The 17,116-nt window shown below is 36.8% G+C and overlaps 1 protein-coding gene across 2 annotated transcripts in view; it reads left to right on the top strand.

Moving 5' to 3' along the window:
- Nucleotides 1-598: 598 nt before the first annotated feature.
- The window catches only part of SHC3 (SHC adaptor protein 3), a 62,386-nt gene continuing 45,868 nt past the window's right edge, over nucleotides 599-17,116 (top strand). For both annotated transcript variants that reach the window (XM_086479504.1, XM_086479503.1), the window contains exon 1: nucleotides 599-1,138. In XM_086479504.1, coding sequence (XP_086335630.1) covers nucleotides 599-1,138 — 540 coding nt within the window. The remainder of the gene's footprint in view (nucleotides 1,139-17,116) is intronic.

Here is a 17,116-nt window from a genome sequence, read left to right as displayed (position 1 = left end):
AGATTCAGAAATATGTGAGGTGGAAGAACATTTAAACAGAAGAATAAAGTGAAGTGTTTCATAAAGGCTGCTAGTTCAGTTTTAAAGGTAATTGCCTTTGGTACCAAAGGGGGGGGGGGGGGGCAGGAATTAAAGATTGGAAGGAAATATCTGTTTGAGAAGATAGGAAAAGAGGAAAAGGAAATTTGAGAATTGATTGGTGCTAGTGTGCTGTAAGTGGGTGGATGGTTTTTTTTCTTTTTCTTTTTTTTTTTTTCTTTCTACAGGAAGTGATTTGCAGTGTTCACTGAGCCTTTTGTTGAAAAGGGTCCTTCTCATTTGTGTGAGTCATGCTTTTGCTGTGAGCGAGTTGGCAGCTCTAAGCAGGACTGGGATCTCTGTCACAGAAAACTGTTACTTCACCCAACCTTAACGGAGAACCATAAGAAATTTCTTAAAAATATATATTTTTTTATTCTTCCTTATACTCTTTTCATTTTTACCCCAAGATCTTGTTATCCGTCCGTGTTGTTATGAATCGCCTGCTATGTTAGCACAGGCATCTCCTGCATTGGCATCAGATTTGCCAGAACATATGCAGGAAACCAGATAGAAGGGCATGCTTCAACGTACCAAGTATAACCGCTTCAGGAATGATTCAGTGACATCAGTTGATGATCTTATTCACAATTTGTCCATGAACAGCAAGGTCTCAGCAGTTGCAACGACTTCAACAGCACCTTCGTACCTGGTCTCGCCAGACGTTCTCCGCAAGGACCAAGAAGATGGACCCACCACCCTGTGTACCCTCATCCATAAAGTGTCCCACTTGAAACTCTCTAACACGGGCAGCCTTTTGGGTATCAAAACCCTCTCCTCTGCAGTAAAGGAGCTTGCTGTCTCCAAGTTGCAGGGAAGCTCGAGTGCTTCCAGCTCAGCAGCAGGGGCTTCAGACAACACATGTAACCTTGTCTCTGCCACTTCGTGTTCTCAGCAGGACGTGAGCAAGATGAGTATGGGGAAAAAACCACAGTCAGAGGAAATGCACCCAGGAGGTGAAGACTGGAATCAAAGTAGCAGCTTTGTCAATAAACCCTCTCGAGGATGGCTGCACTCGAGTGAGAAGATCCTGGGACCTGGTGTGACGTACATTGTGAAGGTTGGTCTGATTTCTTCCATTCTCTGTTTTTATCAATGAAAAATTCTCTGCTGGTTTTGATGACAGGCTAGACAGGCTGAAGGGATCTCTATTTGTATATTCCTTTTTTTGTGCATAATGCATGGTATGTAAATGCAGGAAGGCAGGGTTGGGAAGCTGTGGTAATTTGTTAAATTAGAGCAAACCTGCAAATAGGTTCTTTGTCAGATAATGTTCTACAGCTGTGTAAAAATACTGTTCCTAAGCTAAAAGCTGGTTTTTTATGTTTTGGGTTTGTTTTTTTTTTCCTTCTTCTGAATTTAGGTTTTCAGTATTTTCTAGCGTGCTGTATATATCTTGGATACATAGGCTTTCAATATGTCTGGTGCAATCAATATACAGGAGGAAAGAAATATTCCTTGATGTGTGAATAACTATTAATCATGCATGTTATTTCAGTTTGAAAACACCTTTAAGGACATGTGTGTTTTTAAAGGGAAATTATATTTGAAATCTTAGAGCAGTAAGGCACAGAGTGCAATTCTTACCATGTTCCACATATAGAAATATGTTGTGGGTAGAGCAGGAGAATGCAGCTTGTTTTACATAATGAGAATTCAGCCACCTTAAATGTTATTGCTCTTTTCAGTTCATCGATACAGCATGTCAAGAGCAGAGAATCCTAAGTTTGCAGGGTAATATTTCCATGTGCTTTGAAAGTGTTTTGAAATGACCTATTAAATTAGAGACTTTGAGAGAGGGTGTATGCAATGTTTTTGTAGTCAGGTAAGATTCTGGTTACACCATCTAGCACAGTGTGCAGAAAGTGTAAAAATAACATTGTTGTCCAGAATTCATTCTTCATATTTTATTTGCTGAGTGGCTTTTTTATCTTAAGTGTTAAACTGTTTTGTAGCAGGTTATTAATAAGACCACAAGTCTATTTTTAATCTCATCTTGTTTTGAGTATAGAAGTCACAGTGTGACTTTATATCAGGATTCTTTAAAACTGAGTGACAGCCTTGTTGCTTAACTCTCACCAGTTTTTGTCAAGTCTCATTATCAAAAGCAGAGTGCATATTTAACAGTTGGAGCACTAGGAAGCAGTTTTCATTTCTTTCTGTTAGTGGTGGTGGTAGATTTTGCAGGTGATGTAGGTTGAGTAAGTTGGCCAATTCAGAGCACTATTGAAATTGTACTGTCTTTTCTACTACTCTGAAATTTACTGGATCTACAAAAGAGTCAGTGCTACCTTTCAGAACACAAACTGCTGCTGTTACTGTTCGAGAACTGTCTCGATAAAAATAACCCACTGATGCTAGATATAGTGGTGGTGAGACCTCGTTGTTCTTTTGCACAGGAATATTCTGGTTAATGGGTGGTCATTTACCATTTTCCCATTAGGATATTGGGAAAATTTACCATTTACCATTTTGCTCAGGATATTGTAAGTAGGCAGGTAATGACTGTGAGAATTCACTGCTTCTGTTTGTTTTAGTTGAAGTGATCATTATGAAGCAGAACAAATATATTATTAATTTTCTTAATTTTTTCAGTGGTTGACCTTCTGTGTGCTAGAGAAAGCTTATATCCTTGGATTGAAAAGAGAATTAAAATTATATGCAAGTGGACTTACATTTAAACTTAATAAATTAACCCATATCTAACACTGATAGTAGAACAAATGTTTTAATCAGCACAGCTAGTGTCAAATACATGAAAGTGTATTTATACACATTATATATATATATATATATATATATAAGGATTTTCAAAATAAATTGTTAGCACCATACAACTCACGTTTTAGGTGTTTGTTAATGTCATTAAAATGTATGGAATCTAGTCATTGTTTCTATTTAAAAAATAGTGTGACATTTTTATGCTGTCTGCCATATCAGGTCAAAGAACGGTGCTCTAAATGTAAAGACAGAGGTTACAAATAAATACCAAAATGAGTGGTTAAGGAATGAATGAATGAAAATAAATCGGTCCTGGTTAGTTCATAATTTGCCTGTTCATGAAGTATCTCAGAATTTTCCTCAGCAACTGCAGCATTCATATAGATAAGAAGTGCAGTTCCCACATCATTAAACATTGTTGGTTCCCCAGGCTTTTATACATTCAGACCATCAAATCAATACATAGATAATGTACACTGAAGGGAAACATTCTTTGGATACCTCATGGCTATATTGACTATCTGGGGGACTTGTACCATGTTTAATTAGTACCACATGCCTTGCAGAAAATTCCATATGCTGTTAGTTAAATGAGACAAAAATTAGATTTGTTATTAACCAGCAAAGCTTTTATCATTTTGTGTGTAAATGTGCACTGGGTTACTATTTTCTCATTAATTCACATTCAAAACATGAAAATTATCTGTGCGACAGGGTAAATCGTAACTACTGGGTAGTTTGATAACTCACATTGGAATCTTCTGAAGTAAGAGGCACAAAGTTTGTATGTGCAATGTATGACAAATCCATAACTGTACTGTTGTCTCCACATTTTCACATATTACCCATTTTTTAAATGGGTAGTGTAACTCTAATGCTTAAAAATGGGTGTAGGCTTATGGTAAACAGGAGCTGTGTGCTAATCGTCATGGTCTGCTCTGATGGAATTACTTTCAGCCATAAAAATACCGGCACTTTATGTATATTTTTTTCTCCTTGTGGATTTCACAATGCATTTTTATATATTATTTTAATGGGTAAATTTTCACAAAAACAACAAAAAAATTTGTAGCAAGTTAGACACTGACCGTAGCCATAGTAGGGGACATAAAGTGATGATGAACTGATATTTTACTAAATGCTACTGCTGAACATTTTAAAAAATTATGGATTAATGAGGAATAAAAAGAAGTTTGTTGTGATGGAAGTCATTGAAGAGCTCAGTATTTTCCCCATAAAGGGACTGATTACTATAGAGAGTGATTGTAAGTGTTCATGTTATCAGAAACACAAATACATATAATGAAAAAAGTGTAAATCTGTGTAACGTAACAGTAGTTAAATGTTTCAATGAAATCTGTTTCCAATGATAAATGTCCACTGATGAGTTTAATTGGGTAATGGCATAGATGTTTTGGGTTTTGTTACATTTAATTGAGAACACAGTCAACAGTCAAGAGGCAAATACATGTCTGTCTTTAGGTAACTCATGGTTGGGTTTTATAATAAATGTTGATGAGCTTAAAATGGGGTTTCTCAGCAGTTCAAAACTAAATAAACTGAAAATTCTGTAGCATAATTTTATATCCCTATATACAGTATATCCAAAAGCACTAACGAGCCATAAAACCATGGCAGTGGTATAGAACAGAACTGAGTAAATCTAGTATTAAAAAACAGATATAAAGAGAGTATCTGAGAGATAGGAAGGGAAAAGAACTTCATCTAAAAGAAGCACTGCAAGACAGGCAAATAATATTTCAGTGAAAAGCATATGAAATTATTAATATTATAGCAAAGTATCTAAAGAGTGTAATCCTAACCACAATTATGTCTTTAACGTTTTAATACTTTCATGTCTTGGGAGGGAATGACAGTGATGTACATCTGATGAGGAAAATACACACCTTTTGTGAAGCTATTCAAACACATCATCAAGTAAAGGCTTCAGTTCTGCAAACATTTCTGCATGACACTGTTTATGGGAACATTCTCACAGAAATAATTGAGGCTACTCCTATATGCTGAAAGTTAAGTATGTGCTTACGGATGAACTGAATTGCTGTGTTGCATGCTTTTATTGCATCCTTTTATTCTGTACTCTGTAGTATTCCTTTCACCATACATGCAGGGCAGCTGTGAGTTTAGCAGATCTCTGCAAGTAGACACAGAGTTTACAAAATGACTTTTTTGTGGCTAACCCAGACTGTGAAGTAAAGCCTTGAATGCAGCTAACATTGTGGAAACTGCAATGTATGTGGCCTTCCCCTAGAAGACTTCGGGGCTCTTTGGAAGAATGTTTCTCTTTTTTTTTTTTCTTTCTGTTCTAACCAGAATTTATTTACTGCTAGTTTAAAATAGAAGCAAGATACCTATGCTTCATGGCTTTTTGGTGTACTCTTTGCCCACCTGTTTGAAAGGTATCCAGCATAGCCTGTAAGAAAAAAAGAAAGGGGTTGCTTGCTTCCTTCTTACTCCTTTAAATAGACATAAAGTCAAGTTTACTATCTACTTGTTTTTGTTGTTTTTTTTTTTTTAAAAAAAGAACATTAACATTACAGCAAGACTTTTTAGTTTCTTTTTTTGGTTGACGAATTTATCTTCATTATAGAAAAATTTGTGCAAGGTTTCTTGTTTGGTTGGGGTTTTTTTCTAATCAGATTTAAATTCTGCTTCTATCAGTCAAGTTGCAGTAGTGTTAATGGTTAATGACTGATAGTTTGACATGGCCCGAGTAAAAACAGTAGGATTTTGTGCCTGTGATTCTAATAATAAGGAACACAATTCCAAAGTATCCTGTTTGTAATGAAGTTTACATGTTTAAGAAGTGGGTTGTGTGTTTCAGCCTTATGCTGATAATAGGAGTGAATACTGATCCTTTAGTTCAGAGTCTGCTATCCACAACCCAGGTACCCAAACAGTGTTAGCCAGAGCTCAAAGACTTAGAAACTGGCTTATCACTGTGAATTTTAGAGTGCATGCATGCAGGCTAAGGCAGAGAGAAGTAAGTGACAAAGACAGCATTGGTTTTACCAATTAATCCCTTCTAGTATGCCATATTCCTGTGCAATCAGTTAGTATCCTTTGCATTTTCTTTCACGATTATTTGGGCTATGAAAGAATGATACCGATATCTGTTGCTCTGTTGAAAACCTGGTTTTTGAGCTCCGTGGATCTGAAACACTGTGGGTCTATTGTAGAGCCTACTGATATGAAAAGAGCATTTCTCCCAGATATTAAATCAGATCCTATGAGCAGAAATCGTACAGTAGACTCTTTAATTATAATATTATTCTAATTACATGAATCAAGTACTATTACTGTACATTTGTACACCTTTCATGGAAAGCAAAGCATGTAATGATTTAGGTGCTGAAGGATTCAACTCTCAACATGAATGTTTGGTCTGCAGTACATTTGGAGTGTTTGCAAAATGCCTTGGAAGCTTTGGCATAATTTCTACACCTAGGGTTATTTGGTGAGTGACACGATTTGGACACTGTTAGTGTTGATTTGGAATAGTTAAAGTCAGAACTGTATTTGTTTAAAGCAAAAATTACACAGTCCTCCTAATTATTTATGGTTTTAAAATCCACAAATGAATTTAGCTGCTTGGTTTAAGAGATAAAACTGCATTCAGCCAGCATTCCTTCTCTGTTTTTCCTTGGAAACTGGATTGTTGGTTTCTTTACTTGTCTTCAGATAACAGTTCAAGCAAGAATTACCATGTGCCCAATGTAAATATCTGCCACTACAAATGTAAAGAAAACACATGTATGAACCAAGATCTTCAGGGAAATCCCATGTCTTTGCTGCTGGAGACAAGGCAGTTCTTTGTCCCAGTGACAGGGTATTCCTTTGGCCCCTAGTCACATAACCCATTGAGGAACCTTGTCTCCACTAACACACTAGCTATACTTGTGGTGCAGCCTGGCTTCATTTTATTGCAGAAAGCTGCACTGAATGCACAAAGTATCAATATTAAATTTTCTTGTCATTTGCAATGTGAAAAAATGTAGATCTGCACTGGGTTAGTGTGAGAGACAACCAGCTTTCCCTGCTACTGATGCTTTTTCAGGGTGATTTAGTCCCCTAAGCAATGAAACAAATTCCATAGTCACAGAGGAAGAGGGGTTCAGTATTGCTTCTCTGCAGTCCTACATAGTCATGCAATATTAATATTCCATTTGATTCTATATATTTATGAAAAAATGTGATGCAGCTCTACCTTTGGCTCCTCCAGGCAGAGCCTGTCCATTTGAGTTGTGATGGGAATAATGATGGGACTCTGTGCAACCACATTTCCAGTCATCACTTGTTTCCAGGGGGGAATTGGGCACAATTCAATAAGGGTAATCTAGAATGTTTGTTTACTAAGTGATAGATATTCCTGTAGATTTTTTCAAAAAAGTTTTCGTAGGGCCAGGAAATATTTCACTCTCAAAAAGTTGTTTAGTCACAGCTAAAATTTTAAAGACTAAAAAAAGCCCTTTGAAATTATACAGGAATGGCTAGCAAAAAGATAAAAGATAAAAATAAACAGGCTATAAGAAGATGCAAAGAAAATGGTGTGAGGTAAACAGAAAAAGCTATCTGGGCCTTTTTTCCACAGCACCATCACATTACATTTGCTGATACAGAGATTTTTGTCTTTTTTTTTATCTCAGAACAAATCCTGGAATTAGAGACAGAAGTTGGCCAAATATGTTAAATAATAATAATAAGACTAAATTAGAGATATTTTGTCTTAAGATATTGTCTTAACTTGCTCAGCACCATTTCCATCCTTGTGGATATATTGTTGTACTAATATGCCTTTATTCCCATTTTTGGCTCTTACTAACATAGGAATTATACAAAGGAGTCCATGTCTCATTGGACACCAGCATCCTGACTGATGTTGGACACTGTGTACCTCTGATGAAGTAACTGTCAGAAACAGAATTGTCTCTTTTCTTATAGATGAGCTGCTTTAATTAACCACAGGACATTTTAAAAGTATCATTAACTTCCTGAGAAATTAGAATGTTTCAGAAACACCACCTCTGCCACCAAATATAGAGGCCATGTTTTGTGGCCCCATGTTGAGTGCAGATGCTACAGTCATTCATTTTTGCTCACTTTTTCTAAAATCTGAGCAGGAATGAAGAGAAAAGGCGAGGTGGATAAACTGTGGAGAGTCCCCTTCTGAATGGAAATAATTAAGGGTGAAGTTGCACTGCAAATATGACAATAAACTGTTAAAAACATATCAGCCAAGTGTTTTGCATCTACCCAAAGCCATTTCTTGGGTCAGAGAAGAAATTATGAAGGCAGTCCCCAGTATGGTCCTGTTCCTAGATGACCTTACAACACTCAGTCATGATAACCTTCAGAATTAATGAGCTTTACAAGGGCCTTGTATGAAATCAAGCTTCAAAGACAGATGCATTAAACCTGTTTCTCTTACAGCACTTCAGCAGCATTAAGAAGGCAGTGAAGTCTGGCTCACTCTATTGTAGGATGATGATGATGATGATGTTAATAATAATAACAATAATAATAATAAATGCTACAGTAGATTATTAGAAGAAATAATAATAATAACAACAATAATAATACCACGTAACTCCTATGGAACACTTGTATTAATAGATTCTCATGCTCTAGAAAGTGATGTTTGTTTACAGGCTTTAATACAAAGTACTATTCAATGCAAAGTATCAATCTTTTGATTTTACTGAAGAGGAAAGAACGTTGTAAAGGATTTAGGTCAATTGCTTGAGAATGTCCAGGAAATTATTGACAGAGGTGAGACTTACACAACACCTAAGTGCTGTGCTCCTCCACCAGGCCCAACTGCTCTGTAAAGTTGCTAGAGTGAAGGTCTGCTGCTGTAAAAGGTCTCCAGCTGGGTAGGCAGAACAGGCAAATCAGAAAATACCTTTTCAGTTTGCAAATTAAGCACATTTATGACAGAAATTAGTGTAGAAATTTTGGAGGGTTAGAAAGACAACTCTGCCTAGGTCAGCAGATGCTACCTTTGAATTGTGGTCTTCTGTGATGCACTTGTAACAGTTGTCAAAGATCACCCAGCACACAGTGTGTGCCACAGTGGACAGTGAGAATAAAAGATTCCCTATGCAATGCATAGCTGAAAATGTTTTGTGTAAACCAATAAATTGTTTACAAGCTCAAAGTTCAGATGATGTATGGATGTTTTGCAGGATCAGAGTGTGGAGAATACCCTGGATACAGTGAGATATGATAGGTTTTGTTCATGTTAGAGACTTAGTCTGGTGTAAGTTGAGAGCTTGAAGCAAGCAATATTTATGAATATGTTTTTTAGATCAGCATTGTGAATTGAAGCTCAGGTTGCTCAATGAGAGGCAGAAAGAGTAGTAAGTTATGTGAGAGATGTCTGAAGAGGTAGAATTGATGTGCAGCCTGTAGAGTTAGGTGCAGCAGACTTTCCAAGTTGAAACAAGATTGAGACTACTTAAAATTCAGTTATTTATGTAGTTTAGACTATCTCTGGGTTTGAGACTGTTCTGTAACCATTCATTTGTTACAGCAATAGTTATATTGAATAAATAGCCTGCAGTCTGGAAGAGAAAACTTAAAGTACTGATTGTTGAAGATGTATTCTTCTGTCATGTTGAACCTTTTGTAAATTCATTCTATAGTAATAAAATAATCAGAGAGCACTAAGTAAAGAGAAACATTATATGAACCCTGTCTTGCAATGCATTTATTTCTGCCATGGGCCTGGAAGAACAGGGCTGCTTGGTGCAGGGGCACAAGCTGGGAGCTGCAGGTACTCATTATGAGCTGACACTGACCTCGGGCTTTTGGGCAGGGGTGGTGAGGAGGGGCACCAAGCGAGGCTGATTGTGGCCATTAGGGCCTGATGGCGTGCCCAGCCCCACCGAGTTGCTCTGCTGGGATTCTTCATGGCCTCAATGCTCAAGAAGACCTTTCAGAGATTGTTTTTCATGCTTTAAATCCAGTACAGGATGTCTCACCTAATTCCTTTGTTGTGCACGTTGGAGGTCATCTTTTGGGCACTCTTACTCTGAACACAAGTGACTATAGCTTAAGTTTAAGAAAGTTAAAGATCGCTAAAGATTCTTGAAAAAGATGTGGTTTAATTGCTGGACTTGTGTAATGAAGACCAGAAGTACATGTAGGATTCAAGTAAAATAGGGCTCCTTCTTCCTCCCTATGAGTTTTGGATTTTCAGTTTTTACAGTGTCAGGTCCTTCCTAAATCACACCTCCAAATGTACAATTTTGAAAGCATAGCCATATAGCATTTCAGATACTTAGCATGGGTTTGTATTTGGCAGAGTGGAAAAGCACCTGTTAAATAAATCTTCCCATCTTCTGGGTCTGTGCTTTAATAAGACTCCTCATCAGGCTGTTCTACTTAATGACTGAGGTAGTATATGTTCTTTAATAACTAGATATATTTACAGTGTCCATAATTATGGTTTCAAATATCTAATTATGATTTTCAGCCATTGAACCATAATGTTTTGGCTGCAGAAGCTTTTGTGTGTTTGTGTTAAAGGAATTCTAATGCAAAACATAAGCTGCTAGGACTAATCTGCATGGTGCTTTAAAGGGAAGTCTATCTTAGCGGGTATTCAAGGTAGCAAGCAAAACAGTTGGAAAGTGTTCACTGAATTCAAGTATGCAACTGTGAAAATGAAACAATTTCTCTGTGATACTGCAGTGCATACTCTAAGTGGTTCACACTGGTTAATATCACACTGCAATAATTGCGTTCACCTGGTATTATATATTTTTAAAATTAAACCTGAAAAGTATAGAACTAAAGTTTTTTCCAAAAAGTAGCCTTTTTTAAAGAAAACTTCTGGCACACACAAAAAGTTAAGGCATAATGCAGAATATGTTTACATTTAAAATAATAGAATAAATCGCTGTCCAATATGTGCATTTCTGACTTTTTGCATGCAAAAACATACATCGGTAAAATAAGAATATGAGAAATATTGCACACGCAAAACTACCGATAAGGGATTTTTGTGGAATCTTGTGAAAGCCCAGTCCATTTAGCATCTGTACTGCATGAATATTTTTGAATGTGATGTTGGCAATCTTATTTCATCCACATATGAGTAAGAAATAAGAAAAAGGTATTTTCTTTGAAGATGTGTTGTTTTCAACTCCTTTTGAGATGGAGATTAGAAAATTGTCAGAAGCAAAGTTTGCTTCCCATTGGTATCTTTCCCCTTACTAGCAAGAAATGAAACCTTAGAGTTGACTTAAGAAATTGCTTTTCAAGATAAGATAAAATATATTCTTCCCCTAGCTGAATCCTTCACCTTTTTTGTCTTTTTAAGGGGTTCTGAATACTTACTGTATAATTTGATTGTGAGATGCTGCCAGAATGCTTTCACAGGAGACAAATGTAAAACCACTATTAATACCTAGTGAGAATTGTAGATGTATCCCAAATAGAATGGATTCTTCTTTTCTTACAGAGGTTTACGGGATAGACCCTTGAATTGTTTTTGTACTGGTAAGTTGCCCCCTATTCTCATGTTGTGTGAAGATTTCTACAGCTACTCCTGTCTGCAAGTCTGGTACAGTAAAAGTAGAAAAAATCCAGTTTATTCTAGTAGAATCAAATGAAAATGCATTGTATCAAAAGAGGAAAACTATACTCTGAAATATGGTGAAAATATTGCATGTTGTTGCACATCTTTTCTTTAGACGTCTCCCTTCCCCAGCAATTGATAATATTTAGATACATAAAATCTTCATGATACTTCAGAGATGTGTTAACAGACGTGGAAAATATTACTTAGTATTGTTCTATCTTCTGTCCTGATACCAGTGTGACATAAGTATATTTTCTTTTGCAAGTGCTGTGCTTTCTGCACCTCACCGTCGACAAGATTTGGAGGCGTTCAACAGGTGTTCGTATCTTCTCCAAGGCTTCTTTGTTTATTTGAATCCCTAGCTACTGAAGGAGGACTTTACAGATTTTCTGATCTTGGTGGGAGAAAAAGGAATAATCTATTTCCAACTTTTTCAGTGTCTTGATAGCTTTATATAATCATATTTGTCAGTTTATTAATAGGTATATACAGCTGCCCACAAAACTTTAAACCAGTTATTTATATACTGCATTTCAGAAATAATTAGAAATTAGCATTTTTAGACATAAGGATTCTTGATAAGCATTCTTAATAACAGTAGCACTGTGTATTTGTGCATGCCTGAAATCAAAATGAGGATTTCATGGTCTGTCTGTATATATAAAAATACATACATGCATATACATAATATATGTAAAATAAAAGTAAGTATCTATGAAGAAAAAATATTTTTTGACCTGTTAAGGTGGATTGATTCTTTTTTATCATTTAAGCAACTCCATGCAAGAAAAGCATGTGAAATAGAACAATATAGTTGCCTTCCTTTGTTTAGAAGCTGATTTATCTACTGGCAGTGGGTTAGACTTAGGATGAATTTATTTAGATGACAAAGTTTCACAGCCTTTCAGTATTAATTAGTAAATGCTAGGCACTTTGTTTTATATTGGGTCCCAGAATCCCTCTGGAAGTCAGTCTTGCTTTACTTATGACTGAAAGCCTTTATGAAAACCTTCAGGAAATTCAATGTAAAAGGATTTACATGATTAAAGCTAGATGTCTAGCAAATATGCAGTGACTCACAGTCATGCAGTGAAAATTTTAAAACGTGACCTTTCTTATTATTATTTTGTATTCCGGACGCTAAACACTGTTTCTGTTTGGTGCAGTGAATCACAATATATCAAGACACAGATACACAGAGAAAGTCTTATTTCCCTGCAGTCTCTTATGAAGGTGTTTTATAACTCTACTATGATAATTAAATCAAGGGCTTATGAAGGTACATTTAAAGTATTTTCTTACTACAGAAGCCAGTTACTGTACAAGGGGAAATAAGAAAGAGCTAGGTGTTGCAGGTATTCTTGGGAGAACTGTGTTCTCCCTTCACCCATTATTGAAAAAGCAAATCACCTATTTCCAAGAGAAATGCAATTGACCGTCATATCCATCATCATTTGTACCAGTTCAGAAGCTCTGTTGGTTTACTTGTCTCATGGAGCAATTCATGATGACAAATTTACAGCCAACGGGTCAAGACTTACTTGTAGTTCAACCCTGAAGAAGACTTGTTTTTAGATTTTCCGTTCCATTTCCGTTCAATCAATCCTTACTTAGAGTTTTCTGTCTGGATTAGAACACGCATTCTTTAATGAGAAAAAACCCTTTGGGGGATATATTGATTCACTGTACAGCTCTGTACATGATTACTTACTGGTATAAAAATTACCAACTGCAGAAGTATGAAAGCACAGAAGAGTGCCTTTCTGTTTTTCATGGGAGCATATGTTTATGACACATTTTGGTGTTAGATTCTGACAATGTCTAAATATAGGGCCTTTTCTTCATTCAGAACAAGACTGCCAGTGTTTCTTTCATGCAGGATTGCTGCTCCCCTAAACAGGTGTGCCATTGTGCAGATTCCAGGGAAGCACGGGCAGAGGTACAGACCTGGTCCCTCAGCATATGCTGGTAGAGCATAGCCATCAGGTACCCTTGGAGATCTGTGTCTTCAAGTAGTCCCAAAGATGTGTCTTGCCCCAAGGGGAAGGAAGGTCAGGAGACTACGGCGTGGCTGGGAGAATAACAGTCATGTTAGGTAAGATCTCAATGTCGTGTTACTTGATAGCTAAGCAGACCATTTAAAGGCAAATATTTATATCCCGAACTACCAGAAAAACTGAAATCTCTAGCAGCTGACAGAGCTCTGTGACTACTACTCATACAAATTTATTTCTCTGCGAATATCTAGTCTTGCTTCTGCCCACAGCTTTTTCTAATATTGTAACTCACCCTACATTAGAAATGTCACAGAACTAATCTTCCATTCCATCCTTCTGCTTAAAGTATCTAGGTACAGTGAAATAAATCTGGACAGTTGTGTGCATGCAAGACCTTCTTCCCACTGAGCTGCTATCTGCTCAGTCGATGGTAGCCAGTATTTGCCAAGGGCTGCTTCTTCTGCCTACTGAATGATTTGTTTTATCAGCAACACCTGCAGTGAAAAGGTGTCCTGCAAACTTCCGTGGTGCCAGAGTTTGGGTGGGATGTTTGCCACAGCGGTGGCAGGACAACATACAGTGATTTGCCGCCTAACATGGAAAGGTTTGCCCGAGGTTTGGCAAACACCCTCTTAGCACTGGGCAGCTGTTAAGGTGAAAAAAGAAAAGATAAGAAAAAAGTTTATTGCACATTAGAGTGCAGCTTTTCAGAAGATACTCACTTTTTGGTGATACAGAGAAGTACTTCCCTATACTACTACCTTGTGTTCTAATTTGGCTTCAGAAGTAGTTCCTGTGGTCCAGTGGGCTAGCTGACTGCTGAGTCCAGAAAGATTTACTGAGCTTCCACCAAGATCTAGGTCCCAGTTGGGTAGGTGTGCCACATCCTTAGGTCAGTAAGTAGCATCATACGTATAAAGTCCCCTTTTCAGTACGAATGCAGTACCTCTTTAAAAGATTTCAAGGGTAAATTCAGCCGTAGGAGCTTCCCACAGTCTTCAGTCCTCATAACTGCTCGTGACATCAGCTCAAATCTTGCCTCTTGTCTGCTCTACTGATGGAATATGCACAACAGCTTCAATCTTTGCTATGTGGTGATGTCTTCAGAGCACCTCTCTTTCTAAAGCAATGTTTTTATTCAATGTAAATTCAAAATATAGGCTGTTTCCATATTTAGCCTGAGTAAATGAACCATTTACCTGTTTTCAAAAGATTTGAAAGTCTTCCTGGTAACTGCCAAAAAGATTTATGATTTTCAAACTGCTGTATAAGCACATCATGTTTTACATCATTACTATTAGAAACGAAATTTTCATACAAACTTATGTGAGTGCTGTAAATAATGGTCAGTACTAGCCGTTTTTAAAGACTAGACATTATTTAGCAAATGATTGCAGTTAAAAGTAACTTTTGCTTAGAGGATAGCCCCTGAAGAAGCTTGCTGGGTTTGTGGGTAACATGCAGTGCATCCCCACTGGTATTTAGCACACCCTCCTTCTTTCCTTTCCTTCTTTCCTTTTCATTTTGTTTTGCCATTGGGAGAATCTAGGTGAAGAAGAACTCAGGAAGGTAAGTTTTCTAAGTCTGGGCCATTTGTTGTGATCAGGATGAGGAACGACTCTTTCATACTAAAAGAGGATTTGCACAACTACCTGGATGCAGAGCCATGCCTCCAGACCTTCTTTGTCTCCCACAGAAATCCAATGACCTAACCTGGTGGAGCAGTGTGCACACTATGGCAAATTCAAAGAGTGCAAAACTATTGGTGTGGAGGTTTTGTGTCCTTGTTGTGTAGGCTGCATGAGTAAGGACAGATGATTTGTCTGGAAAAAATGCCGAACAGTTACCTTTCCTCCTGAAGATGTGGAAGGAAGGGTCCTCCTCCCACATGCCAATGTCTTCACAGCCTTCTGTGGAAATGCTTTACCATAGTGTAAGGCATTTTGCTACAGGTAACTGAGGATAATTACGTATTTCAGATTCTAGATATAATTTTGTAGATAGTTTATCTTAAAAAATAACAACGGCTGTATTGTTACTGTATTTCTTCAGACAGCTTGTTTGTCAATGGCTTCTTGCTGCCTCTGTTAGTGGATGAATACTATGAAATACTCAGCAGACTGGCAACCGCCAATCGGAGGGTTATATTATGGATTGGCAAGGATTTTGCATTGCCAGTTGTTCCTCAAGTATTTTGGAAAAATGTATTTTTCTCACTTTTTCTCTCAACGTAAAAGTTTAGTGTTTTCATGAATTTATAATGCTTCTAAGATTCCACTGTCTTCACAAAATTAATAAATTTACTGCTACAGGATACTATGTAGTTTAATCAAATGCATATAACTACACTATGATCTCCTTATGAAGTAAAGAAGCAAATGTATGTGAGATAAGCTATCTTTTCTTTTTATGATCTTTTCCTGCTGATTAGCTGAGTTAAGTAATTTGTAGTGAACATCTCAGTCAAATTAGTAAGGTATTCAATGTAATAAATGTTCAGTTAAAGCACAATTTTAAAAGTTAAGATATATTGTGGCATTTATTAATATTTTACTTAGTTTATTTTATTAAAGGGAGCACCTGATTACAGTTCCTTGTTAGTTTTTGTTGGGGTGGTTTTTTTTTGTTGTTGTTCGGTGGTTTAGAGAGTGGATATTGTAAATTCAGTGAAACTGGGAAATTAGTCTAATATGATAGCAAAAGGATTCAGGTTTACTGTTTCATATTAATTTGCTAAAGAGAAAACTCAGTTTGTGAGATAGTTGGAATTACCAATCCTGCAGTCTCTGGCTATGACTTGGCTTGCTTTTGTGGTTTTTTTCTTCTCCTTTTCATGCATCAATAGGGATATTAAAAATCCTGACTGATTACATGTGGACAAACCTACTACCTAAATCAAGTCCTGGGCTGTTACTGTTTTTTATTATGCCCTGTTTGTTAGGGTGTATCTGGGCTTGGATCTTAATATGATTTAGGGTAGATGGCAAAACTGTCAGTAATTTGTAAGTATTCTGAAACATTGCAGAACTCTCAGTGCTCATTTCACAAGCCCCTTTGGCTGTTAATGATGATATCTGAAATTAGAAGGAACTGTCATTTTGATACATAAATAAATGCATGGTGCAATAGAAGCAATATAACCTGAATTTGAAATCAAAGTTCAACTGGAATTAACTAGCACTAGTCAATTCATACTAAGTACTTACTTTCATGACATACTTTAATTCTAGACTAGCTCTTTGGCTAGCAAAAATAAAATGTGAAACTAAAAAAACTCAACCACAAAATCAAACAAACAAATAAACACTCCCCCACCATCCCCACCTGCCCCCCCCCCCCCCCAAAAAAAAAAAAAAAGAAGAAGAATGAAAACATAGGCATATGACTTGAGGTATACAGATGTGGCAAGTAAAAAGATGCTCACTTTTGCACGTGCCAAGGAAAAGCACAGCCTAAGCCTGTGTGTGAGAAACTTGCAGTGAATTGACCAGCTTATTACAGGGTATCTTATAATACATTTCAGAGATTTCTAGTTTCAAAAATCAGATCTACATACACAACCCAGATCCCCGTGAATATATTTTTGAACCCCCAGGCTATTATCAGCAGCTATGCAATGTTAGTGCAGATTTCATATATATCAATATTTGAAGGCACTGGCTTCAAATTTGGCTAACAATGCAAGTGCATGTCTGTTTGCTGATGTAACTGT

This window comes from Leptosomus discolor, chromosome Z (genome assembly GCF_034619465.1).
Source record: "Leptosomus discolor isolate bLepDis1 chromosome Z, bLepDis1.hap2, whole genome shotgun sequence".
Classification (NCBI taxonomy): Eukaryota; Metazoa; Chordata; class Aves; order Leptosomiformes; family Leptosomidae; genus Leptosomus; species Leptosomus discolor.
The sequence above is the reverse complement of the archived record's forward strand: the minus strand, read 5'-3'. Positions and strand labels throughout refer to the sequence as shown.